Genomic DNA, 27,368 nt, shown 5'->3' on the forward strand with positions numbered 1-27,368 from the left:
TGTTCCAGCTACAAGGCTGAGTAAATGTAAGCACATTTTCAGCCACTTGCATTAGAATATAGAATTGGACAGATTTGTATGGTTTGTGTCCCATATATGCTGATTCAGTTTAGGATGGGCTAGGGAGGGCCTCAATAGGAACTTGATCATGAGGACATTACTGGCCAGACTTTACAGTAGATATCTGCAAACAATGGGATGGTTGAATAGGCTGGAGTGAGCTTAGATGGCAACTTCAGCAGCTGGAACCTAGGACAATACCAGGTAGACCTTAGTCTATGGCCCAGAAATATCAAAGAAGAGACGAGTTAATGTAATCATGTATTTTTAATGAGAATAACTAATGGGCAGACTGCATGGACCATTCAAGTCTTTAACTGCCGTCATTATACTATGTTACTATGGGTTAAAGTGGGCACCATAATCAGCGCCTTTTGTAAGTGCCTTATTATAGAATCACCCTCAAAGGAGAAATGCAACAACTAAAAAATGAGAGAGGAAAAGAATGTGCATGACACAGGCTTGTTGACAGATTGCAACAAGGAAGATCACTCCTACAAATACAGGGCTGGCGGTGATCAGTGTTTTGCCGAATGCCACCTGAATTATAGCCAAGAATTCAGTGCCAGGCCGTGTCCAGACACCAGTATTCAATTTCTGAGTTTCCAGAAATGACTAACGCAAAGCTAGCTAGTTAAGTGCTGAATATTGCACAAGTATCAGTTACCACATAAAGATAAGACTGACTTATGTGGTTAACCTGGCTGGTTAAGTGCTGAGTATCAGCACTTAACTGGCCAAGTGCCCACTCCATCCCCAGAACACTTTCCAAAATAGCCGGTTTTCATTTCTGGCGTTAACTGGTTATTTTCAGCAGCACTAACCATTTAAATGCTGCTGCAAATTAGCAGTTTAACCCCAAATAGGCAATTTAACCAGCCGGGAGCTGTTTCTGGCTTTGAATATCAACCCCACAATAATTGTTACTAACATTAACCACCACCCCATCCCTAATTTAACACTAATAGCTTTCTGTATGTACTTCTTTAAATATCAGCCTGAGTAGTTATAAGAGGTATATTCAGAACATCTGCTTGTACAGCAATTTCATTACGTTTGATTTCTCCCTATTCCTAATTCAGAGGCCAAAAACGAATTTCAGTGAATGGAACACACAGACATTTAAACTATATTTTTGGCAATAAAGCATTTATACAGCTTTATCTTTTAAGTGAGCTATAATTTTTGTATTGTTGATATTTTTATGATAGATTTTATGCGTGTTGTTTGTAACTCACCTAAATATCAGGTGGGAGATATATTTTAAAATAAATAAAATAGTAGTAATAGTAGTAACTGTTTGTCAAATGTCTCATGGTAGATTTCTCTGTTAGAATGATTGATATAGGTTTTTATATTGGTTTTGTACAGCAAGAAACTTGTGAAATTTTGATTGCCAGGGGTACATCTTGACCATTCCTAAAAGTTAGGCACCAACCAACTGCTCGGCGCATAATTTAGACAGAGACATTTAGGCCTGGTTTTAGCTGGCCTAAAATGGGTGTGCCTAAATTTAAGACACACACTGTCACTAAGGCCCAGATTCTGTATAGGACACAAGGGAGGGGCGTCCAATACAAAATCAGGCCTACACTAACCCCGATTCTGTAACCGGCGTCCATGTTACAGACGCCGGTTACAGAATCGGGTTAGAGTAGACACGGCCGCTACATTTATCGTGGCAAGGGATCTCCCTGCCCCGATAAGTATAGCTGCCGCAACCGCCTGTCCAATCGCCGGCAGGAGGATGCCCAACCCCTCCTAACAGAACACCGCTCCCCTGACATTCCCGATCACCAGCAGGAGGGTACCCAACCCCTCCTGCCAGAAGGCTGCACCCCACCTGACACTTCCGATTGTTGGCAGGAGGGTCCCCAACCCCTCCTGCTAGAATGCCGCCCCCCCCCCCAACACTCCCGATCGCCGGCAGGAGGGTGCCCAACCCCTCCTGCCAGAAGGCTGCCCCCCTCCGGACCACCCCACGCTAATGCCCCTCCCGCGCTAACACCCCCAATGACCCCCCCACAACCTACCCCCAACTAACCTCTAATTGTTGGCCAGCTGGATGGGTCTTGCTGTCCAGCCGGCAAGCCCGCCTCGTCGAATTGAGGCGGGCCTGCCCCTTCCCAGCCCATCCCCGCTAAGCCTAAGGCCTGATTGGCCCAGGCTCTAGAAGCCTGGACCAATCAGGCCTTAGGCATAGCGGGTCTGCCCATCCCCACTAAGCCTAAGGCCTGATTGGTCCAGGCTATAGGCGCCTGGGCCAATCAGGCCTTAGGTTTAGTGGGGATGGGCGGACCCACTATTCCTAAGGCCTGATTGGTCCAGGCTTCTAGAGCCTGAGCCAATCAGGCCTTAGGCTTAGCAGGGATGGGCTGGGAAGGGGCAGGCCCGCCTCAATTCGACGAGGCAGGCCTGCCAGCTGGATGGTAGCAAGAGCTGGCCGGCTGGCCAACAATTAGAGGTTAATTGGGGGTTGAGGTTAGTTGGGGGTAGGTTAAAGGGGGGGTCATCGGGGGTGTTAGTGTGGGGAGTCCAGAGGGGGGGCGACCTTCTGGCAGGAGGGGTTGGGCACCCTCCTGCCGGTGATCAGGAATGTCGGGGGCGGCGTTCCTGCAGGAAGGGTTGGACACCCTCCTGTCGGCAATCCGACAGGCAGCCGCAGCCGCTATATTTATCGCGGCAGGGAGATCCCTTGCCGCGATAAGTATAGCGGCCGCGTATACTTACAATGTAAGAGTCTCTTCCTCTACTAGGGAGACGCGTAGGGCCGCCTAGGTTCGCCTAAGACCCTTAGGCGAGCTTAGGTGGTCTTGTGGGCCTCCCTAGGCGGGCCTCCCGGAGGCGCCTTTAATATAGGCGGCCTGCCTGGGGAGCATTTTTTTTAAACGTGCATCCTGATTGGCTGATTAGACAGCTGTAGGACACCTACAGCTGCCTAAAATCAGACGCACTTTGCAGAATCAGGGCCTAAGTGTGATTCTATAAGTTGTGCGTAACTTTTATAGAATCAATCTTAGTGCCATGCTAGTCAGCGCTGATGTTTTAGGTGCCATATATAGAATCAGGCCCTATAGAAACATAGAAACATAGAAAAATGACGGCAGAAAAGGGCCAAAGCCCATCAAGTCTGCCCACTCTATTGACCCTTCTCTTTGATTTTGCTCACCACCCCCTGCCCTTACCTCATTAGAGATCCCACATGAATATCCCATTTATTTTTGAAATCTGATACGCTGTTGGCCTCAATCACCTGCCGTGGGAGTTCATTCCAATGATCGACCACCCTCTCAGTGAAGAAATACTTTCTGGAGTCTCCATGTCTCTGAAAATCCACCTATAGCGCTAGGTATGGGAACTTCACCCCTTGTATTTTAAGTGTACGACAGCAAAATGAAAAATGAGACTAAACGATTTTTATAACTATTTTACTGGCAATGTATAAATTCAAAAACAAGCCATCAGGGGTTGCCGTACAGCAAATTATGAAAAACTGGAAAAATTGGGATCGGCTGAATTATAATTTTTGGTGGAATTCGTTATGTCAAATCTTTAAAATGGAGCGGGTAATAGCCATACAGCAGGGACATTTTAAGAAATTTAGGGATGTTTGGGAGCCATTAACAAAATATTGTACAGAATGAATATTATTTTTTCCCTTTGTTTGTACACATCCAGGGTGGGGAGGGGGAGGGAATATTTTATGATTTCTTTTGCTTAAGTACAATTATTGGGTATAAGAGGGGGGAGGGATATTTGATCTGAGTTAAACTTTGATAGTATATTAAGTGATGTTAAAGTATAAAATGATTGTATCTTATGTTACACTTATTGAAAGTTTTAAAAATGAATAAAGACTTAAAAAAAAAAAACAAGCCTTCAAATGCATAAGAAGAAAGTCTACATTAACTCATTTTAAAATATAGAAAAATGAAAAAAAGAATGCAATACAGATATTTGTGTCAGTTAAAAAGATCCTTTAAATGCAATACTGTTCCTCTATACTGTCACCGGGTGTGGCCGTAGCCAGATGGGACAGGCCAGAAGTGCCTGGAGCACACAGGGCTGACCAGCTTTTGGAGTGGTGGATTAAGTGGTCTGCTAAAATTACACAGTTTCTCAAAGTTCAAAGCATAGTCTTTTATTTCAAAAGATAATAGGCAAAACATTTCAACAACAGTTCAGACAAGCACTGCAAAAAATGTTCACAATGTTCAAGAACATAAAGATGAAAAATCCTTCATCAAAAGGTTTCCTTTACACACCAGTTTCCTTCCTTGCAATGTCCCAATTTGCCAAGGTTTTAGCAGTGCTCAAGTTCAACTTTCAACTTCAGTTGTTCAAACCCCAAATCCAAAAATCAAGAAAAATAAAATAGCTTCTAGAATACAGGGCAATAGGCCTGGGGCCTACCCTGAGGCAGGTCCTTTGTGTAGCTCATTTCCCACTGCGAGCTAAACCTTTCTTACTGGGAAAACACATTCATTTACTTTCAAACTTCACATTCAAAAATGCTTCTAAAGGCAGTACCTGCCTGGACTTGTCAGGCTGAGTTTTCCTTCCAGCTAAACTCAGGGGCAGAAAGGGGCCTCCTACCCACACTGACTGGTGGATGTGGTCCCTCCTCAAATAGGACCCACAATCTAGACAAACAGTTAAAGGCTACTGCCCTGGCTTTCCACACTTTCTTAGGTAAGCTTTAGAGGTTTTAAAGTTCTAGAGCAGCAGTACATAGCACACTATTCCTCCAGATAACCAGCCCCAGACAATACTATTAAAGAACAAATATTGTATGTCTGCTCAGCTTGGCAATACTTCAACAACAGGTTTATTATAATGGCCAGGTTCAGAACAGCCCTACTTCAGCCACAGTGTGTTTCCAAAGCATATTCATTTGCCTCTGAATTCCCTTCAACAAATTCCATAGCTTCTTTTGGATAAGCATTCTCATTACTTTCAGCTAAATCATCCAGGTAATTATTAAATGCTTCAGTTTCAAAAACATCATCCTTGCTCTAGGTATTGGTTTCTCCTCACTGTTCCATTCTTCTCCAGGGTTGGATTGGTTCTGTGGCTGACCCCTTCCTGGAGCAAGTTGCCTGTTCTTTTTAGGAGTTTTGGTAACAAGGAACAAGTGTAGATTGTTCCCTAATGTGGTATTCTCTAGAATGTACCATGTGTTGCACTGAATCAGGTTCCCATGGCTGTTGTGTGTAACCTGTTCAAGATCCCCTACCCTAGCACTGTTAGTTCCTACGGAATCTTATTCCCTCTTTCCAACCCTCAGCTAGGAGAATACAAATGGGAACCTCACTGCTCATGATTTCATGGTTATATTTTCCTTGTGTATTCCTGGGTCTAGGCTGGGGTGTTGGAGGTGTCACCTTAGAAACTGACTTAATTTTCTTCTGCCTGGTTCTGGGAACAGGCTTCTATGGGCCTAGCTTCTCAGTCACAGGGGGCTACCTTGTGACAATACATATACATTGCATTTTTCATTTTATCTCCATATGCAGCCCCAAGAATTAACTGCAGATATATAACCATTCCACATTCATAGCATTTACCCCAATCAACCCAACTCTACTCATATCCCACCTCATAAAGAACACAACTTCCAGGAATATGTGGATTTACTTATCATGACTGAACTTAACCCAGTACAGAATATTAGAATTGTTTCTATGAAGCCATATAGTGTGGTTTATCTTCTCTCTTTAAAAGTCACTATCTCATCCTTCAAGTAAGCAAAAATGAACCCACTAATGAAAGAATATTAGATAAAAGAAGGAAGAAGGTGTTGATGCCCCTGTACAGGTCATTGGTAAGACCCCACTTGGAGTATTGTGTTCAGTTTTGGAGACCGTATCTGGCGAAGGATGTAAGAACACTTGAGGCGGTCCAGAGGAGGGCAACGAAAATGATAGGAGACTTGCGCCAGAAGACGTATGAGGAGAGACTGGAAGCCCTGAATATGTATACCCTAGATGAAAGGAGAGACAGGGGAGATATGATTCAGACGTTCAAATACTTGAAGGGTATTAACGTAGAACAAAATATTTTCCAGAGAAAGGAAAATGGTATAACCAGAGGACATAATTTGAGGTTGAGGGGTGGTAGATTCAGGGGCAATGTTAGGAAATTCTACTTTATGGAGAGGGTAGTGGATGCCTGGAATGCGCTCCCGAAAGAGGTGGTGGAGAGTAAAACTGTGACTGAGTTCAAAGAAGCGAGGGATAAGCACAGAGGATTTAGAATCAGAAAATAATATTAAATATTGAACTAAGGCTAATACTGGGCAGACTTGCACGGTCTGTGCCTGTATATGGCCGTTTGGTGGAGGATGGGCTGGGGAGGGCTTTAATGGCTGGGAGGGTGTAGATGGGCTGGAGTAAGTCTTAACAGAGATTTCGGCAGTTGGAACCCAAGCACAGTACCGGGTAAAGCTTTGGATTCTTGCCTAGAAATAGCTAAGAAGAAAAAATTAAAAAATTTAAATTAAATCAGGTTGGGCAGACTGGATGGACCATTCGGGTCTTTATCTGCCATCATCTACTAAAAAAAACAAAAAAAAATTATTCCAAAGAGAATAAGACTCTTCTGGATATGAATCCCATTGAGTACAGAGTTCATTTTTTATCTGTCAGCTGAGCAGCTGTAAATGTGATTTTGGTTCCCAGCAAATACTTTGGACACAAGATAATTTATTAATAATTGTGATTTGAATTAAGACTATAGTATACATTGTAATTTGCACATAAGGAAGAACTCTATTTTTATTTTTACATGCTGTTTTTCACATATTGAGAGGTCCTGGGATGTTTCACAGGATTGTATCCAACTGGGTTAAAAGTGATCCAGCAACTCTGAATAATGCGATTTGAGGACCCCAATATAGACAGTTTATTATATGATGAATTGTAAATTTAGTGGACCATATTGCTATGATGCTGCATATTGTCTATGTAACATTGCCCAGTAATACTTAACCTACTGTACATATAGGCTAACAAATTTGCATCAGGAGTTTCCCACCATTCTTTAACCTGGAAAAAAGAAAGCCTTGAATCACTGTGACAAAGCTTTTCCAAGCCACTTTCTCCTTTCTAGTTAGATTCTTGGGAAGTTCCTTGCACTTCAGGATCTTCTTTATCTTTGGTCCAACAAAGACACCAACTTTGACCTTTGCCTCAAACAGATTAGGGTAGATGTTTTGAAGGTACTTGAAGGCTGCAGACCCCTTGTCTAGAGCTCTGACAAATTGTTTCATTAAGCCCAATTTGATGTGCAGTGGTAGCATCAGCACATTCTGGGGATCCACCAATGATTCCCATTTGATGTTATTTCTCCCCACAGAGAACTCGGTCTGCTGTGGCTAGTCCTGCCTTTGGTAGTGTGTCTTTGTGTCCCTGCTATCTTAAAGGCGGAAATAGCAGGGAAACTTGGTAAAACTACCTTGGAGACCTATTAGGAAAGCCACCATTTTGAAGTCTCCGATGGCCTCCCAACCATACTCAAGGTGCCTAGTAAGGTTTTGGTGTTATTGTAATCCTCTTTGAGGTGCACTGAATGAGCCAGTGAAAGAGACGGGTACTTGTTCCCATTATGGAACAGCATGGCTTTGATTCTCCTGGATGAGCTGTCATTGAAGAGATGCCACTCTTTCGGGTTACAGGCAGTTCCAATTCCTCAGACTGGTCACATTGTGGCAGAAGCAGAGCCCCTTTTAGTAGGTGGAGAAGGTGGATTAAGCTTGGTGGTGCTTCTTCTGATTGGTGGTGACTTTCACACTTTCATCCAACAAGTTCCACTGCTTGAGTCTACACATCACAAATTCAGCATTGGATTTGGTGAGACAAAGATCTCTGATCAATTTATTGAGGTCTTTTGGTTTGGAAAGTATGGTTTCTCTCATCAGCTGCACCACTGATATTGTAAACTTGATATACAACATCTCCCTCACTCTCTGACTTGCTGCTCTCTTCTGAAGACAGCTACTCTCTCTCTCTGGGGGAGTGGTTATGGGGAGCTCAGGGCAATGTGGCACCAGGGCGATGGATGACGAAATGTCAGGATATATGATTGCAGATGCATGCTTGCCAGTTCAATGTTTGGAAGGGTCAACTGTGCAGAAGTAGCAGTTGCTTGAGTGGTCAGTGGGTTCCCGCCAAATTCTTGGGATAGCAAAACTTCATGGCTCTCTTTTCCCCTTTGTACCATCCTGTAGAAGAACAAAATAAAATTGTGGTAACGAAAACAATAAATTTATTTTACCTATGACTAATGTGTACAAGATTCTCGCAACATATTACATATATGATATATTTTCAAATAACATTGAAAATTTTTTAAAATTAAACATTCTAAAAAAATTTATAGCAAAAAAAATTCCACCATTCTAGTGAGAAACTAAATTGTCTTACCTTCCAGACTTTTTTGGCAGTGTTCACGTGTAAAGCAAGATGCCCGCGATTTGTCTCTATCCCCAACAGCAATGCTGAAATATGCCTTGTAGGCATCGCATATCCTAGCAGATGCTTCTGTGGATTACTTTCTTCTTCTTGTCTTTTTTAAAAAAAATTCTTTATTCATTTTTGACATCAAATACAAAGTGAAAACACATGAACAATCAAGTAATCTACTGCAGTGTTCTTCAACCACCGGTCCGTGGACCAGTGCCGGTCCACAGAAATTTCCTGCCGGTCCACAGGGCAGGCACGTGCATCAGGCCCAAAACAGTGTTCTTCAACCGCTGATCCACGGTGCGATCGATGTGGCATTATCTTCGAGCCAGCTCCCTCTTCCTAACTGATTCAGTGGCTCCTACGGGCATCCTGCGCCTGAACTGGAAGCCTTCTGACATTGCAACGTCAGAGGGAAGGCTTCCAGATGAGGCACGAGACGTGCAAGGTGCAATTAGTACTATTATGGGGGTGCAGTCTGGGGTGGAGATCGGGTAGAGATAGGTGGGGTCTGGCCCACGACTTAGCCCAGTGTTCTTCAACCGCCGTTCCACAGACCGATGCCGGTCCACAGAATAATTCTTTTATTTCTGCCGGTCCATAGGTGTAAAAAGGTTGAAATACACTCCTCTAGAGGACAAGAGGTACAGGGTATATATGATACAGATGTTTAAATACTTAAGGTATTAATACAGAACCAAATCTTTCCAGAGAAAGGAAAATGCTAAAACTAGAGGGCATAAATTGAGGTGTGGAGTGGTAGACTTAAGAGTAATGTTAGGAAATTCTTTTTCATAGAAATGGTGGTTGATGCCTGGAATGCCTCCCAAGGGAGGTGGTGGAGTGGAAAACTGTGATACAATTCAAAAAAGCGTGGGATGAACATGGAGGATCTCTAATCAGAAAATGAAGGGTATAAATTGAAGAATTAAAGGCCGGTACTGGGCAGACTTGCATGGTCTGTGACCCATATTTAGCTATTCAGTTTAGGATGGGCTGGGGATTGTTTTGATGGGAACTCCAGTAATTTGGAGATGGTTTAGATAGGCTGGAGTGAGCTTTTATGGCAGCTGCAGTAGTTGTACTGCCCTGAAATATCAAAGAAAAAAGATAATGTAACTTAATCGTGAATTTTTAATGCTTGTACCTGTTGGACAGACTGGATGGACCATTCAGGTTTTTATCTGCTGTCATTTACTATGTTACTATGATAAAGGGAATGGAACTCCTCTCATCTGAGGAAAGCCTAAAGAGATTAGGGCTCTTCAACTTGGAAAACAGACGACTGAAGAGGATAGAATTGAGGTCTACAAAATCCTGAGTGCTATATAGAACAGATAAATGTGAATGGATTATTTTACTCTTTCAAACTTTACAAAGATTAGGGGACACTCAATTAATTTACAAGGAAATACCTTTAAAACACATAGGAAGAAATAATTTTTTTGCTCAACAAATAAGCTCTGGAACTCATTGCCAGAGTATGTTGTAATAGCGGTTAGCGTAGTTGGGTTTTTAAAAAGTTTGGACAAGTTCCTGGAGAAAAAGTCCATTGTCTGCTGTTGAAACAGACATAGGGGAAGCCACTATAGAATGTTGCTACTAAATGGGTTTCTGCCAGGTACTTGTTGTGCCCTTGATGTGCCAGTTACTAGGCTAGATGGATCACTCGTCTCACCCAGTATAGCTATTCTTATGTTCTTATGTATGTACACTTCTCCCTCCATATTCACGGGGATTAGGGGCAGAGCCAACCCACGAATATGGAAAATTCTTGAATACCTTTTAGGGCTGACTCTGATCCACCCTGCCTCCCTCCTGCCTCCCAGACCACTCCACACCTTACCTGGTGGTCTAGCGGTGAAGTAGGGCAACAGCAATCTTCCTACACTCCTGCCCCATGCAGAGCCGTCAACAAAAATGGCTGCCTTGAGTTCCCGCTGTAGTCTCGTGAAATCACAGGAACACACGGCAGCCAATTTTGTTGATGGCTCTGCAAGGGGCAGGAGCGTAGGAAGATCGCTCCTGCCCTGCTTCACTGCTAGGCCACCAGATATGGTGTGGACAGGTCCGGGAGGTGGGGGTGGGTCAGGGTTTAGAAACTCATGAATAACCGAAGTCGCAAGTCCTAAATCTGTGAATTTGGAGGGGGAAGTGTAATTTTGTACCCCACCTTGGATAAATGCAGGTTATAAATAACAAACTATAAAATATTTTAGAAATATAAATGTTTATTTTTTCTAAAGCTGTCAAAGAGTTCAGTATCATTTGCCAGTTGTATTTTTAGGGGGCACAACAAACACTGGGAAATTAAGAATATTGTTGTTAGGAGCCATGTACTCGTACTCGAGTCCTAGTGACTTAAGAACATAAGAATAGCCTTACTGGCTCTGACCAATGGTCCATCAAGCCCAGTAGCCCATTCTCATGGTAGCCAATCCAGGTCACTAATATCTGGCCAAAACCCAAAGAGTAGCTTTGGCTTCCCACATGTCTTTCTCAATAACAGACTATGGACTTTTCCCCCAGGAAATTCTCCAAACCTTTCTTAAAACCAGCTACACTATTCGCTCTTACCACAACCTCTGGCAATGTGTTCTAGAGCTTAACTATTCTCTCAGTGAAAAAATATTTCCTCCTATTGGTTTTAAAAGTATTTCCCTATAACTCCATCGAGTGTCCCCTAGTATTTGCAATTTTTGATGGAGAGAAACATCGATCCACTTGTACCCATTCTACTCCACTCAGGATTTTGTACACTTCAATCATATCTCTCCCCATCCATCTCTTTTCCAAGCTGAAGAGCCTTAACCTTTTTAGTCTTTCCTCATACAAGAGGAGTTCCCCTTTATCATCTTGGTCACTCTTTTTTGAATCTTTTCTAGTACTGCTATATCTTTCTTGAGATAAGGAGACCAGAATACTCCAGATGAGGTTGCACCATGGAGTGATAAAGGACCATTATAACATTCTTAGCCTTGTTAACCATCCCTTTTTTAAATAATTCCTAGCATCTTGTTTGCTTTTTTTGGCTGTTGACACACATTGGGTGGAAGGTTTCATCGTATTGGCTACGATGACACCCATATCCTTTTCTTGGGCTTTAACCCCCAAGGTGGGCCCTAGCTTCCGGTAACTGTGATTTGGGTTATTCTTCACAATGTGCATCACTTTGCATTTTCCCACATTACATTTCATCTGCCACTTGGACACCCAGTCTTCCAATTTCCTACGGTCTGTATGCAATTTTTCACAATCTGTATTCGTTTTAACAACTTTGAACAGTTTAGTGCCATCTGAAAATTTAATCACCTCACTCGTCGTTCCAGTTTCCAGATCATTTATAAGTAAGTTAAATAGCACCGGTCCCACTTGATGAATTGCAGATCTAAAATGAAATCGGTTTTGTGCTAGTCTGGAAAGGTCCTCCAGCGTTGTCCCAGTGGTTGCTTTCAACGTTTCCAGCCATCTGATTGCAGGTCGCCCTCTTCACCTGGTTCCTTCAATCTTCCCAAACATGATGTCCTCCTCCAGTGATCTCTCTCTCTTCTGATGGTGTGATCACAATACGACAGTCGTAACTTCATCATTTGGGCTTCGAGATGGCTTCCCGTAATATCTCCAGTGGAGCACTGCTCAATTGAAACACTTTTCTTAAACCTAGATATCCCTGGTAGCAGGGGTAAATACGGATGTCAATCTTTTATTGTCATAGATGTGCAATCCCTTTCTGTAATGGGGAATATGTGTTTATTCTTTAGGCTACCCTAGCCTCACCCTAAACATGCCCAGACCTAGCAGAATGCACATTTTTTTCAATTTTAAACATGTATATCTTGGCTAAAATAACCCAACTTGTGATAATAAATGGAAGTTAACTGTAGCCTAAGTTGATTACTTCCTCCCTAAATGTCAGTTTATGCAAAACTGAAACCTGAATAGCAGTTCTAAAATAAGCACCTTAATTACTTTAGAGGGGGTCATCAATAAATGTTGTCATACAATTTTGGTGCTAAATAGAAGCCCCCCCCCCCTCTCTCCTTATCACATTTTGTCACAAAACACTTACCTCTCCCCAAAATGATGTTGCAGACTTATCATTCCCCCTAAGCCTCAAACCAATGAAATGCCTATAGAAAGTAGTTGCTACTGTTTTAATAAAACAACAACAACAAAAAAGTACCAGTCCATCTCACTGCTTAATTGGACCACTATCAGCTAGAACTTCCTGCTTTGCCATTCAAGGACTCATGCTCTGGAATTATTTTGCACTAGAAATAAGACTTTTTTTTAAAAGTCTGCTACTTTTCCCAGGCCTTTCCCTCAAAGATAGTTACTGCAAAATATCTGAAGGATCACTTTGAACTGGCTATATCAAAAAGATCTCAACTCCTTTTATTATACTGTACTTTTCCTTCTGTTAAGGTTTGTTGATACAAAAAATACTTTGATAGGTTATTCTCGTTTCAGGCAGCAATCAGAGACAAGGAACTTAGGGCTAGATTCACTAAACGGACCTATTGATCTGGATCCTATCCTGGTCCGGGGGGCTGATTCACGACGCGTCCTCAGGTAAATGAGGACGATCAGAATCACGCCCCCAACTGACTGCACATCTGTAGATGGTCTGCACATGCTTACAGAGCAGCAACTTTTTTTTTTACTTCTCTTTATCTTCGCAAGCCCATGGTTTTAACCTGCTTTAAACCCACGGGTTAAAAACAGGGGCTCGCAGTGCGGGGAAGGGCGGGAGAGTCAGGGCGGTGAGAGGAGGAGATTCAGGGCGAGAGCAGGATGGTGAGTCGGGGCAGCAGGAGAGATTCTGGGCGAGAGCAGGGCAGTGAGTCAGGACAGAGAGCAGGGCAGTGAGAGGAGAGTCGGGGCAGGAGAGCAGGAGAATCCAGGCAGAGAGCAGGAGATGCAATCGGAAAGCAATGAGCGACTGGTCCCCAGCAGTCGCTTCTTTTGTTGATCGGTCACTCCAGTCTGCATTCCAGATTTGTTTAGTAAGTCGCTGCCTGCCTACATTTGAATGCCGTTCCCCCTCATTTGCATGCACGGATCGGAGGATATGAGGTTAGTGAATCAGGTCGCAAAGGGGTCGCTAAGTGGTTGGGACTTGATCGGTGGGCTTAGTGAATCTAGCCTTTAGTCTGTTAATAGCTATCGCTGTATCGTATAAACATTTCCGAAAACTCTTGAAAATGTATTTATTTGACAATTTTTTGTAATATAAGATTAAAACTTAACAATTTGTTACTTTGTGTAATTCCTGAGATTGTCTCAGATTCTTAAACTGTGAAACGCACGGAACTAAATAAGGTTATGCGTTATATAAATAATGGAATTGTTCATATGCCTTTAGTCAGCCTTCCACCCCTCCTTGTATATTACAGAGTAACTTAGTTTCCCTTCCTCCCCTGCCCTGCTATTACTATAAATCTGCAGCCTAGGCCTTCTCTCATGCAGTTTCCTTTTCCTTTTAAAAACTTGATTTATTACTTTATGTAAACTACTTAGTTATTTTGAATTTATTTGCGGTATATCAAATAGAGTTAAATGTGAAATGTGAAATTACCTGCTCTCTCTTGACCTAAATAACAGTGTCATTTGCATAGATATAGAAAAGATATCCCGTCCCTTATAATTGCACAAAAAGGCTGTAAATAGAATCAGAGAAAGGGCAGAGTGTCAAGATCCATCAAGGAGATGCACACTGCTAAAATTAGAAGCTGTTACGTCCACTCCGGATTTTATAGGATAGATGCTCAATCTGAACCCACGAGCCACGCTTTCTGCACATCCCACATAGCAGTGGAGCATGGTGCCCCTTCATTTTTTTCCTTCTGCAAATGAACTACGCAGAGGTGTTTCTGATCTGATCTGCTTTCTTTTTCTACTTTTTCTCTTTTTTTTTTTTTTGCGTTAAGTTCAATTTTTTTTCAGTGGCTTCGGTGGCTTAAGATCCCTTATTTAGGTGATCTCTGCCTGGGAAAGGATGCAGATGCCCCGGAGCTGGACTGCAGCTTCACAGGACAAGCTTTTGGGAGGACCTGTGGGGCCAGCTTGCTGTGTGCCTTCTTGGAGCTCGGGGTCCGTTCCCCTGGGAGCCAGCTTACCTTCTGATACTCTCAAAGGCTTAAGTGCAGGCTGTGAATGCCCTGAGTAAGAGCCATCGGAGGAGTATCAGGGTGCCGGCTGTGTATTTCTCGCCCCCATTTCACATCGAGGTTATGAGGTGGTGGAGGTTTCAGTTAGGGTCCAACTAGCTGGTAGACCAAAAATTCCGAAGATTTGACTGTTGGGAGAAGTTTCTGAGGGAGAAAGTCCTTTCTTTTCACTTTAGCTGCCATAAACACATGAAAGTGTAATTCCTTATACCAGCCCTATGACTGGTATAAACAGTTACACCTAGATGTTAGTGCATACACACATATTAGTAGAATTCTATCATTTTACACTCAGACTTGGCCACTCTACTTAAATTCCACCCATGCACATGGCCCCTGGTAAAATATACACCATCAAATCATGGGTCATTCCTTTCTACTAGGCATTCTATGAGGCCATTTATATGCCTTTCTGCCACCTAAAAGAACTACCTTTTAAAAAAATAAAATAAAATGCAAACCAGCTTAACATGGTATTTTCAATTCTTATTTCCCACAACTAGTCCAAGAGGATATCATAGTCAACGGTATCAAGGGCAGCCAAAAGGTTCAACAGGACCACCAATAAGTCAGAACCACAGAGAGGTCTCTGTACTGTGAAGTCATCTAAAACCCATCTGATTGAAGTCAATAAAATCAGTATGAAAAGCAAGAACATACTTTGGGCTCTTTTTACAAAGTTGCAGTAGCAGCCGCTACTGCAATGACCAAAGGGATTTAATAGGCAATGGAGCGTTTCCCCCATGGCTTTATAAAAGTGTGTATATGTGGGGGGAGGGGCGGGGGGAGTTGGAAGTAGAGAATGACACGGTGACAAAATTCATCACTGTTCCCGTCCCCGCAGATAACCGCAGGAAATAATCCCATGTCATTTTCTAGTGTCTATTTCATCCTCTGTCCTTCTACACCAGCATTCTTCAAAGCAAAGCTTGTGGGTCAGTGGTTGTGGTCATTCATACTCTGATTCTTCCCTCTCTCCTTAAAGAATGGCATGAAGATGGTTTCCCGCAGTTATCCACGGGGACGGGAACTGTGATGAATTTTGTCACCGTGTCATTCTCTAGTTGGAAGTTAATGATCTTCCTGAGAAATACCATATTAGCTATTAGGTGGTAGCTTACATCAAATTATTATTTTTTTCAATACCAGCTAAATAATACCTTGTTTCAAAAGCTCATGGGATGTGCCCTCAAAAGGAGAGCCATTTATAATATTTTGAGTAGGTTACAAAAGTTAGAAACACTTTCGGCCTCTTTACACAAAGCCACGCTAGTGGCTGCCGCGCAGCAACAGCCCCGAAGCCCTTTAAATTTCTATGTGCTTTGGGGCCATTAGCACAGCTAGCGTGGCTTTGTAAAAGAGGCAGTTTGTTTCAACAGCCAGGAGGGACAGGGTATAATACACAAGTATTAGCTTTCATATTCCTCAAATAATCTTGCACCATTTTTAAGAAAATTGAGAGTGGCTCAAAACACCGCAGATCGATTGATCTTTGGATTGAAAAAATGGGAGCATATTACACCATATTATTTGAAACTTCACTGGCTGTCGATTGAGGCCAGAGTTTTGTTTAAGTTTGCTTGTATCTGTTACAAATCTATTTTTGGCTTGTCACCTGGATCCTTTATTTCCCATTTTTCTCTGAACCACCCATATAAGGTCACACGCAGAGTTTGTTTATTTACATTTCCTTCTGTTAAATTATGTCGTTACAAAAGATTTTTTGAGAGAACTCTCTCTTTTTAAGCTGCTAAATTGAATGGTTGGTTCGGTAAAATTGCGTTAGGATCTTCTTCTTATCTTGATTTTAGAAAATTATTGAAGACCCAACTATTTGAAAAGTTTGTATCCTAACTGGTTTTCTTTTTTAAAAATTCTATGCTTCTTTTATGCAATGTATCACCTTTTAAATTGCATTTTTACTGTATGATCGGTTCTTTTTTGTCATAAATCGTTTAGAATCATTCTTTTACATTGTACTTTTCTTTTAAATCATATTCTCCTCTGTAGGGTCAGTTCCTATTTATTGTACGTTGCTTAGAATTGCATTTTCCTTTTAAATTGTACTCTGCACTGTATGACTAGTTATTATTTGTTGTAAACCGCCTAGAACTATTTTTGGTTAGATGGCATATAAAAAATAAATTATTATTATTTTAAAGAAGAAAATAGTTGATCAGAGTATCTAGGAATTTCTGTGAAGAAACTTCCTGCAACGTTAATAAATTCAAATCTTGGAACAGAGAAATCTTATCTTTATAAAATAATGGTACCTTCTAGTCAGGCAGAAAGCAAAAGTGGCCACATGTAGGGTGAGCTTTCTAAACCCTGTCCCTCTGAAGTTAATATACCAAGAAGAAAAAGCATCCTGCATTACTGTAAGTGTTGGAATATGCTTAAGGAAAGTGAAATCCAGAATGTTAAGGTGCATCAAAGAAATGTAGGCTGCTGAAATGGGATTGTTACCGAAGGAGGTCTCAGCACTGGCAGTAGCCTAGTTGCTAGAGTGGACAGCAAAAGAGAGAAAGTTACAGGCCCAATAGGCAAGTATCTCCCACTAATTCTCAAGGAAATAAAGGAGTTAAAAGGAAAAATAGCAAAGGCCATTGAATATAAAATAAAGAAACATTTTGATGATCTGATGGCTTGTATGAATAAAGCAGAGGGCAGATTAATCAAGGTAAAGGAGAGAATGGAGAGGGTAAAGGCAAAAATCTGAGAGTTATGATCCAAGATTGAGAAACTACAGGAGTGTATGGTAGAAAGAAAATAGAAACTGTTGTTCAAAAATATTTGTATTTTTGGCATGCCCAGGGCCAGTCTTAGCAACTGTGGGGCCCTATGCAGACCAGTTCAGTGTTTTCCTGCTTGGCCCTGCCCCTGCCTCTGCCCTGCCCCTGCTGACAAGATTTATTTTTTTATTTAGGTATTTTAAAAAATAATAATAATTTATGAAATTTCAAATAAAGGCAAAGCAAACAAAATTTGTTCAGAAAATCTGATTCAAATAAGTACAATACTAATCAAGTATCTAGACCTCTCCACAAAAACAGCTATCTAGCTATGCCGCTGAATACAATATTAAAAACATCTGTGCTAACATATTCCGGCTAATAAATTCAAAATAAAATACTTTTTCCTACCTTTGTTGTCTGGACATTTTGTTTTCCATCATTATGGTCCCATTTTCTCTTTTCTGCTTTCTTGTCTGTCTGTTAATTCTTTTTCCAGTGTCTGCTGTCCATTTTCTTTTCTCTATTTTCTCTTTTGTTTCCTTCATTATGCCGGTTTCTAAAATATTGGTTTTTCTCTTTCAGCATTTTTCTATCTTTTTATCTGCCTCTGTCCACCCAAATTTTACCCTCTTTCTCACCCTTTTCCTTTGGAAAGGTCCCACTTACTGATTTGGGGGGAGAGAGGCTACAACAGAGTAATATGGTCACCCAGGGAAAGCCAGAGATCTTATGAGTTGGTTTCCTTTGGTAGCACTATAAAGCACTTAAAGAAGGGAAGGGGTAAAACGCGGACCTCACAGACCTGATGGACCTCGCAGATCTAAAACCGCACGTCCTTAAAAATCTGAGGTCCGTGCCACTTATAGTTAGTTTCTGGCTCTGACAGACCTCAATGACAAGTTAGTGCTGACAGATCCGTCTCAGCATAGGGAGGGATAAGTATTAGGATCCGTCAGCGCTAAAATGTCATTGAGGTCTGTCAGAGCCAGAGACTAGTGCTGGAGCGGCTCTAAAACGAATCCTTTAAACCATTTTCCTGCAGGCTCAATAAATTTAAAAATCTGAGGTCCGCGGCTCTGACAGACCTCAATGACATTTTAGTGCTGACGGATCCTAATACTTTTCCCTCCCTATACTGAGATGGATCTGTCAGCGCTAACTTGTCATCGAGGTCTGTCAGAGCCACGGACCTCAGATTTTTAAATTTACTGGGCCTGCAGGACCTCAGATTTTTAAGGATGTGCGGTTTTAGATCCGCATGGTCCGTCAGGTCCGCGTTTTACCCTTTCCCCTTAAAGAGCCCCAGTGGAGGCAAAGAAACAGATGAGAGACGAGGGAGGGTAGTAAGTGTGGGCTCTTGCTGATGATCCTGGGGGGTGTAATACTTAGCATGGGATCTAAATGGGAAGGTGAAGATGGAGGAAGGGTGTTGTTACTATATTAAAAACTGTGGAACTGGATTGTATTGTTCCTGTGGGCTTATTAAATCAACTCTTACTTTTTTGTTTTGTTTTTAATCCATAAAGCCTGATTGTCATCTTCACCTCCACCTCCGCTGGGCAGACAATCCCTACGTGTCAGGAACAGTTCATACGAAGGATACTGCACCAGGCCTCATAATGGGGGCAGGTAATCAAATGTAACGCAAACCTTTCTTCTGAATGTTGTGCTGAGAAACTAAACCTGGTGCCAGAGAGGGATCAAATTTTTTCCAGAAAGATATCTTAATTTGTAGTCAGTGGCATGCCAAGGGTGGAGCAGGGGCGGACCGCCCCGGGTGCACGGCCCCGGGTGCATGCCTTAGGGGGGTGCACAGCTGGCCGGGTCCGGAACTTCCTGGGATCTGCACTTCAGCGCGGCTGCCGGTCCAACCTGCAGCCAAGAAGAGGCTAAGAATCCAGTGGGAGCAGCAAAAGCATCCTTTATGGAACGCCCTTCCAATCTGGCTCTATTCCGCCCCCTTCATGACGCCACCAGACAGCGTTCTCAGCCATTTGTCGACCTTGCATGGGCGCTGCGACCCCGGGAGCCAGAACACTGATCGCTTTGGGCTGCGAAGAGAACAAAAGTGATCAGCGTTCTAGCGCCTGGGATCGCAGTGCTAAGGCAAGGTCGACCAATGGCTAAGAACGCTGTCCGGTGGTGTCACAAAGGGGGTGGAATAGAGCCAGATTGGGAGGGTGTTCCTTAAAGGGCGCATTCGCCAAACCTGACGGCTTCTTAGCCTTTTTCTAGCACCAGATTTTCCGCTGTGTTTTCTAGAAGCTTATATTGAAGAGAAGAACCATAGCAGTGGCGTACCAAGGGTGTGTGTATCAAAAAAATGATGGGCAGGGGGGTGTCAAAAAAATGCTGGGCCCTGGGTGTCACATACCCTAGGTACGCCACTGTTTGTAGTGTGGTGGAGAGAAGTGAGGCATAAAGGTAGAGGATTTAGATTTCTGATTATCTAGAAATGTTTTGAAATTGGAATACCTTTTTTAGGCTGTGCTAATATATGAGCAGTGTGGGAGCGAGGCCTTTATAAAATATAGTCAGACAAGGATACAAAGTGAAATAAAAGCTGAGTCCTATTACCTTGCAGGCACAGTAAATAAAAAATAATGTCTCTTTAAGTTCAAAAACAAAATCTGTACAGTGCTCAAACTCATAGTACATAAAACTAATTGCAGGGCTACACAAACACAGGCCTGGCTCCAGCTAGACCTCCTAAACAGGATTCTCATATAACCAAAGTTAAAGCAAATCTGTGCTCCAGCTATAGATGTGAAAGGATGAATACTGATAGTTTGAGGCACAGTAATTAATTTAGATTGGTTTGGGGTCCATTGGCATCTTACATTTCTTCACTGTAGTAGGTCTTTGATCAGGAGTCAGTTTTTGTTTGTAATGCACGTTAGGAAGATCAACCCAAATCACAGTTACCATGTGCTAGGGTCCATCTTGGGGGTTAGCACCCAAGAAAAAGATCTGGGTGTCATTGTAGACAATACGATGAAATCTATCACCCAATGTGCAGCGGCCAAAAAAGCAAACTAGATGCTAGGGATTATTTAAAAAAGTTTGGTTAACAAGACTAAGAATGTTATAATGTTTCTGTATCGCTCCATGGTGCGACCTCACCTATAGTACTGCGTTCAGTTCTGGTCTCCTTATCTCAAGAAAGATATAGCGGCACCAGAAAAGGTTTAAAAAAGAGCGACCAAGATGTTAAAGGGGATTGAACTTCTCTCATATGAGGAAAGACTAAAAAGGTTAGGGCTCTTCAGCTTGGAAAAGAGATGGCTGAGAGGAGATATGATTGAAAATCTCGAGTGGTGTAGAACTGGTACAAGTGAATAGATTTTTCACTCCATCAAAAATTAAGAAAAACTAGAGGACACTTGATGAAGTTAAAGGGAATGTTTTTAAAACCAATAGGAGGAAATATATTTTCACTCAGAATAGTTAAGCTCTGGAACACATTGCCAGAGGTTGTGATAAGAGTGGATAATATAGCTGGTTTTAAGAAAGGTTTGGAGAATTTCCTGGGGGAAAAGTCCCTAGTCTGTTATTAAAAAAACATGGGGGAAGCTACTGCTTGCCCTGGATCAGTAGCATGGAATGTTGCTGCTATTTGGGTTTTGTCAGGTACTAATGACCTGGATTGGCCACCATGAGGATGGGCCTACTGGGCTTGATGGACCATTGGTTTGGCCTAGCAAGGCTGTTCATATGTAGTTATGCAGTGGTAATACTTAATGGCTGGATTAAGGCCTATGATTTTAGGGATCCAAAAGGATCCCTGGGGCATGGCATTTTGACAGTAAAAAAAAAAAAATTAGAATAGAAACTCCATGAGTAGTTGTGAATGAAGACTTATAGGAGATCTAAGCCCTGATAACGGCTGAGTTTGAAGACCAAAGAAGCAGTAGAAAACCTGACAGAAATGTGATATAAATGCTGCTGTGTTAAATGGTTTATAGAGTCCAAATTTCATAGGTATGTGAAAGAAGTCATTTCTGAAAGATTTATGGCATAAAGTAGGAAAGGAAAATGGAAATATTACAAAATAAAACCCCTTGCTTTTTATGATCAGATTTCATGGATTATTCTAACTCACCTTGGCCTACTACTAAAAAAAGGCATGAGCTAAATCCAGATAAATATATTTTCAAAACCTATGAGAGGATCTTGATGAGTATTTTTATGAGGATTTACTTATATCATTTATGGTTTATTGATAGATATACTGCCTTTTCAAACAGGTCAAAGTAGTATATACAATGTTGTGAAATATAAAATGATATGATGAAAAAGAGCGCCACTACACAAGGGGCCGCTGAAAAGTTCTAAACCCAGCCAAGAAAAGAATGATGTGGAGCCATGAAACTTACAAGTTACAATGATATGAAATGAAATGAAAAGTGTCAAGACAAGTGTGGAATAACTTTTATGGCTCCACATCATTCTCCTCTTGTTTGGACTGAGAACTTTTCAGTGGCCCCTCATAAAACAGAAAAGAAAAGCACATATTAACTCCAGACAAATGGAGCGCTCAACAAACAAATGGTTCAGAGGAGAAGCTCCAACAATGAGCCAACATATGCTGGTGTCAAGAATCAAATAGAACCCGGAAAACTGATGGATCTTATTTTTTGTTTTAGAAGAGAAAATTAAAGGGGTATGTAGAAGTGCTTTAGTCACATCTTTATAATTTAACCCCCGTTTTTAGTGCCAGCTGGCATGCTGAATGCTCTGCGCTGCTCCTATGCTCATAGAGTTCCTATGAGCGTCGGAGCAGCGCAGGGCATTCAGCGTACTGGCCGGCATGAAAACCCACTTGCCCAGTTTTGTAAAAGGGGGGGTGGCTTAATTTTTTAAAAGGTTCTTTAAAAGTACAGGATTTTCCAAATGTTGCAAAGGCCACAGAAAGACGCCTTAAGCAATTTCTTTTGATGAAACTCTGGGTGTTGGCTCTGGGTAATGTATTCTTTTTGAAATATTCTTGTGTATGGTTAAATATCAATCTAAAATGTATATATTTTTTTCAATCCCTCGAAATTGACTTCGTTTTTGAGTAATAAGACTGTTACATCTGGATAGAGGTTCTCTGAGACTGCACTGATGGGCCCTCAGAATAGGGAAGCTGTTTTGCTCCAATTCATATTATTAATGTCCAAATCTAGGTATTTTTACTTTGATAGGATTCATTGTTTCTTATTCCTTTTCTTTTATTGTTCATCTCTTGTCCCCTCATTATAATGGACTTCCAACAATTTTCAGTATGATTGTTCCTTTTGAAATTATTTATAGATTTTCATGCTAGAACTGGACATTGTTTTATTTCTGTACAAGTATATTATGCTTAGTCATTATAGCGTATTTACTGGCGTATAGGACAAAGCAGCGTATAAGACACACACCCTTTTTTGTACATATTTTTAAACAAATTACAGATCATCCTTAAACAAACTGAATTTCAGATGTCATAACATATCTGAAATAAAGTCTTGAGATCTTTGCGGAACAGATACGGTAATACGAAGCCATTCCCCCATGCAGCAGAACCTTGACGACCCTGTCAACCCATCCTCCTGCACATCATCTTTCCATCTCCTTCCCATCCCGTGCATCACTGACGTGGCACAGGGAATGCTACAGTGGGGAGGCCGCAAAGCAGCCTATTCAGTGCTGCCACCGCTGCAGTTTGAAACAGAGATATGTTGGCCTGGCAGTGGGAGGGTCGGCGGGGTTCTGCTGCGCAGGATGGGAAGGAGGGATAAAAACATGCTGCGCAGGGGGGGGGGGGGAGAAAGCACTGCTGCCAGCAAATCAGGAAGTTACCGGCGCATAAGACTCACCCCATATTTTAACCGTATTTTTAGGGTAAAAATGTGTATCCTATACGCCGGCAAATATGGTAATTTAAATCTCAATAAAAATAAAAAGGTATCCCCACTTTTTACAAACCCGCAAAAGCGGGTTTTAGTGCAGGCCAGCACGCTGAATGTTCTGCGCTGCTCCCAATGCTCATAGGAACTCTATGAGTGTCGGGAGCAGCACAGAGCATTCAGAGTGCCGGCCTGCGCTAAAAACCGCTTTTGGGGTTTGTAAAAGGGGGAGGGGGTATATCATGTTAGGAAAGATCATAAAGCATTTGCATATACAGAAACCTCAGTCTTCAGAGAAAACCTACTACACTTGTACTGTATAAAATATCTATTTTGGATTTTTTTTTTTAAAGAACATATGTCTTTAAAAGTGTGGATACTAGCAATGAAGGTATTGCATAAAGCAACATATTAGAATTTGTAACTCAAAAGCAGACTGTTGTGTTAAGTACTTCATGGGGTGCAAAATACTAAAGACTCTTAGAAGAGCTTCTTTTTTTGTTTCTTTTTATGGAAAAGTTTTACTTCTGTAATCTGGAAGTGAAGCATGGGTCAAATAAGCATATTTTCTTTCTAGGTGATGGACTCAGCAGGGGCTTATCTGGCACTGGGGAAAACACTTTTAGTTGTTGCTGTATGTTGTGACCAACGTGCAATAGAACATTTTTTTAAAGCTACATTTACCTCCTCAGGACGCATAGCACTCCATCAAACAGTTCACAGCAGTCACTTCAAAAGTGATCTATTCTGTACCCTTGTTTTAAAGCTAGTGTTCAAAAGATGTAGGCCAATGTTCCCGCTGAGCAGCTAGAAGCTGTGCATGAGTCCTCTACCAGCATTCTTGCCAGTGGGGGGAAGGAGGGCCTTGGTGCTAAAATATCATGCTTTTAATCATGATATTTAGCACCACCTCCCACTATAGAGGCACCAAAATCAGCCTGAAATCTGTATTTGGCCTTGTTTCAGTCTCATCCAAAAATGCCTGTGCATTTTCAGCTGAAATTGAATCTTTTGACTGTGTTCCTCCTTCCGCAAATATGAAGAGTCTTATGCTCCTCTTGCTCCTGCTCTCTCTCTCCCTCCCAACAGAATGAATCCCCTCCCAGACTTACCCACAGACCTCCCAGCCTATGTTAAATCCTGGTGATTTAGTGGCCTTGTTGGGGCAGGAGCAATCCCCAGTCACTACTGCCCATGTTGTCTCCACCATTAAAATGGTTACCATGACCTTTGTTTGCAGTCTCATGAGATAGCTGATGAAGATTGCGGCAGCAATTTTGAGATTGAAGACAGCATAGACAGGAACACTGTATCTGTGCCAACTGCAGTCTCAAAATGGCTGCCGCTGATGGCAGCAATGGCATGGGCAGGCATGACTGGGGATTGTTCCTGCCCCAACCAGGCAATAGACCACCAGAATTTAAAGTAGGCCCAGGAAGGGGGAGGGGATCCTACCAATGGATCTGGAAGGGAGGATGGATGGTAACTCCTGTTTGGGGGAAATGGGGAGAAGGGACGAACGAATGGATGAGTCCTACTGTTTGTGGGAGGGAGAGGAGGAGGAGGTAGTTACCTTCTCTTTGGGAAGGGAATGGGGGCTGAGCTGGGACCCAGCACCGATCTGTGCCACTAGTAACCAGATTCAGTTTCAGCCATAGATTCAGTTTTGGTCAAATCCAGGAAAAAACAAGCAGTGTCCTCCATCTTACCAGCAGGAACAGTGCTTCCAGATGCTTAGTGAGAACATTGGTTTATGCTCTTGAGAGAGAGGCTGTTAAATTAGCCACTGAAAATGTTCTTGACTGATATCTAAATATGACCATATCATTTCCGTATTTAAAAAAAAATGCACTGGTTACCTATTGAATTTTAAATTGAATACAGGATTCTGACAATAATACACCATGTGCTGTATGTGGTGGCACCAGAATACTTGCCTCAAATATTGAGAAGATACATTCCAAACTGAAATTTACGATCAGACTTGACGATGAAGTTGATTGAGGAGAGAAACCAGGATGCACATTACAAAAAAAACCAGCAATGCTGCTGTATCTTTAGCAGGGCCAAGGCTTTCGAACTCAATGAGAGGTACACTGAGGCTATGTGCAGATTTCAAAATATTTTTTAAAAATCACTAAAGACATGCCTGTTGGCGAGAGCCTTTTTTTGATTGTTTTAAATCAAAAGATGATGGAGTAGTCCCATAAGTATTGATATTAGATGATGAATTTTATCACATGATTTTATTGTTGATTGCTGATAAATTAGTAGAGTTTGTTGTATTTATGCATGTATCTTTTGTTACCCGCTTAGGATTTCAGCGGGATGGAAAATTTGAAATAAATAATAAATCTAAAATTATGCTCCTACTTTCACTAAACTCGTAGTCTAACAAATGAGTTGAAACAGAGATGGATTTAAAGTTAGGGCAAAGAGTTAGGCGCTTAGCACTGATTTCTATAGCACTAGGATTAGGCATCTAGATTAGACTCTAAGGGCTCCTTTTACGAAACCGCATTAAACTGCTAATGCGGCTTTGTAAAAGGAGCCTTAAATCCAGGTTAACAATGGCAAGCCTAAGAACATACGCATCATACATCTGACATTGTTCCTTGAGATCTTTACAGAAGAGCAGATAAATATATTCCCGAGGAGCTAAAAAGGAGTACATCATTATTATTTAGGAAAGGATTAAAGTGGGTTTTTTGGTTTTGTTTTCTTCTGATTGCTGGTGCATGTACTGTTTTTGTATTTGCATTTTATAACACTATATACACCATATTGATTGGAATTTCCCAAGCAGAGGATATATAAAAATTTTTAATAAATAAATTTAAGAGGTTAGAGTTAAGACAAACAAACTGGGAAGTACTAAACATTATATTACATTACATTACACTAGAGATTTCTATTCCGCCATTGCCTTGCAGTTCAAGGCGGATTACAAAAGGATTACAAAAAACGTATTACAAGAAGAAGATATCTGGTAATTTCTAGAGGAGATAAAGAGTGGATGAGATTGCTTGGGGAATTGGAAAGGTATTGGGAAGTGGTATTGGGGAGTAGGAAGGAGCTAGCGGTATTAAGTCGTTTGCAGGAATTTCTTGAAAAGTAGGGTCTTTATTTCTTTTCTGAATGTTTTATCCTAAAGCAAAAAGAAAAAGAAAAAAAATATTTTTTTTCTACTTTATTGTCTGGTTTCTGCTTTCCACATCTTCTCATTCAATTCCTTCCATCCACTGTCTGTGTTCTCTCTGCGCCTTCCATTTGCTCTGTTACTGTGCCTCTCCCTTCAACCCCCCCCCCCCCACACACACACAATTGGTCTGGCACCCATCTTCTTCCCTCCGCTCCCTCATAGTCAGGCATCTCTGTCTTCTTCCCTTCCAGCATCTTCTCCACACTCTGTCTTCCCAATTCCCTTCAGCGTCTTCTCCCCACTCTCTCTTCCCCATTTCCCAGCGTCTTCTCCCTACCCTCTGTCATCCCCATTTCCCTTCAGCATCTTCTCCCCACTCTGTCATCCCCATTTCCCTTCAGCGTCTTCTACCTACTCTCTCTTCCCCATTTCCCAGCATCTTCTACCCACTCTCTCTTCCCCATTTCCCAGCATCTTCTCCCCACTCTCTCTTCCCCATTTCCCAGCATCTTCTCCCCACTCTCTCTTCCCCATTTCCCAGTGTCCTCTCCCTACTCTCTCTTCCCCATTTCTCAGCATCTTCTCTCCACTCTCTGTTCCCCATTTCCCAGCGTTTTCTCCCCACTTCCTCCACCCCACCTTCCCCAAGTCCCTTCAGCGTCTGTTTTTCTTCAGCCCAGCTTTCTTCCCTGTCTCCCTCCTTGCCCCTTTCCCTTGCTGCAAAAATTTCTAAATATGTTTCCTACCAGCAGCCGGAGCGTTGAAATCGCGTGTGGCTGCAGGAAAGGTCATCTCTGATGCAACTTCTGGTTGCATCAGAGATTACCTTTACGGCAGCCACATGTGATTTCAATGCTCCGGCTGCTGGTAAAGAAGCACATTTAGAGAAATTCCCTGCCGCGAAGGTAAGGCAGGGAGGGAGATGC

At 42.0% G+C, this 27,368-nt stretch overlaps 1 protein-coding gene across 6 annotated transcripts in view; it reads left to right on the forward strand.

The window, feature by feature from the left end:
* SORCS2 (sortilin related VPS10 domain containing receptor 2) overlaps window positions 1-27,368 on the forward strand; it is a 1,263,434-nt gene that overhangs the window by 1,081,300 nt on the left and 154,766 nt on the right. For all 6 annotated transcript variants that reach the window (XM_033949940.1, XM_033949949.1, XM_033949957.1 and 3 more), the window contains exon 11: window positions 18,954-19,056. In XM_033949940.1, the coding sequence (XP_033805831.1) occupies window positions 18,954-19,056 (103 nt within the window). The remainder of the gene's footprint in view (window positions 1-18,953; window positions 19,057-27,368) is intronic.

Source organism: Geotrypetes seraphini, chromosome 1, assembly GCF_902459505.1.
Source record: "Geotrypetes seraphini chromosome 1, aGeoSer1.1, whole genome shotgun sequence".
Taxonomy (NCBI): domain Eukaryota; kingdom Metazoa; phylum Chordata; class Amphibia; order Gymnophiona; family Dermophiidae; genus Geotrypetes; species Geotrypetes seraphini.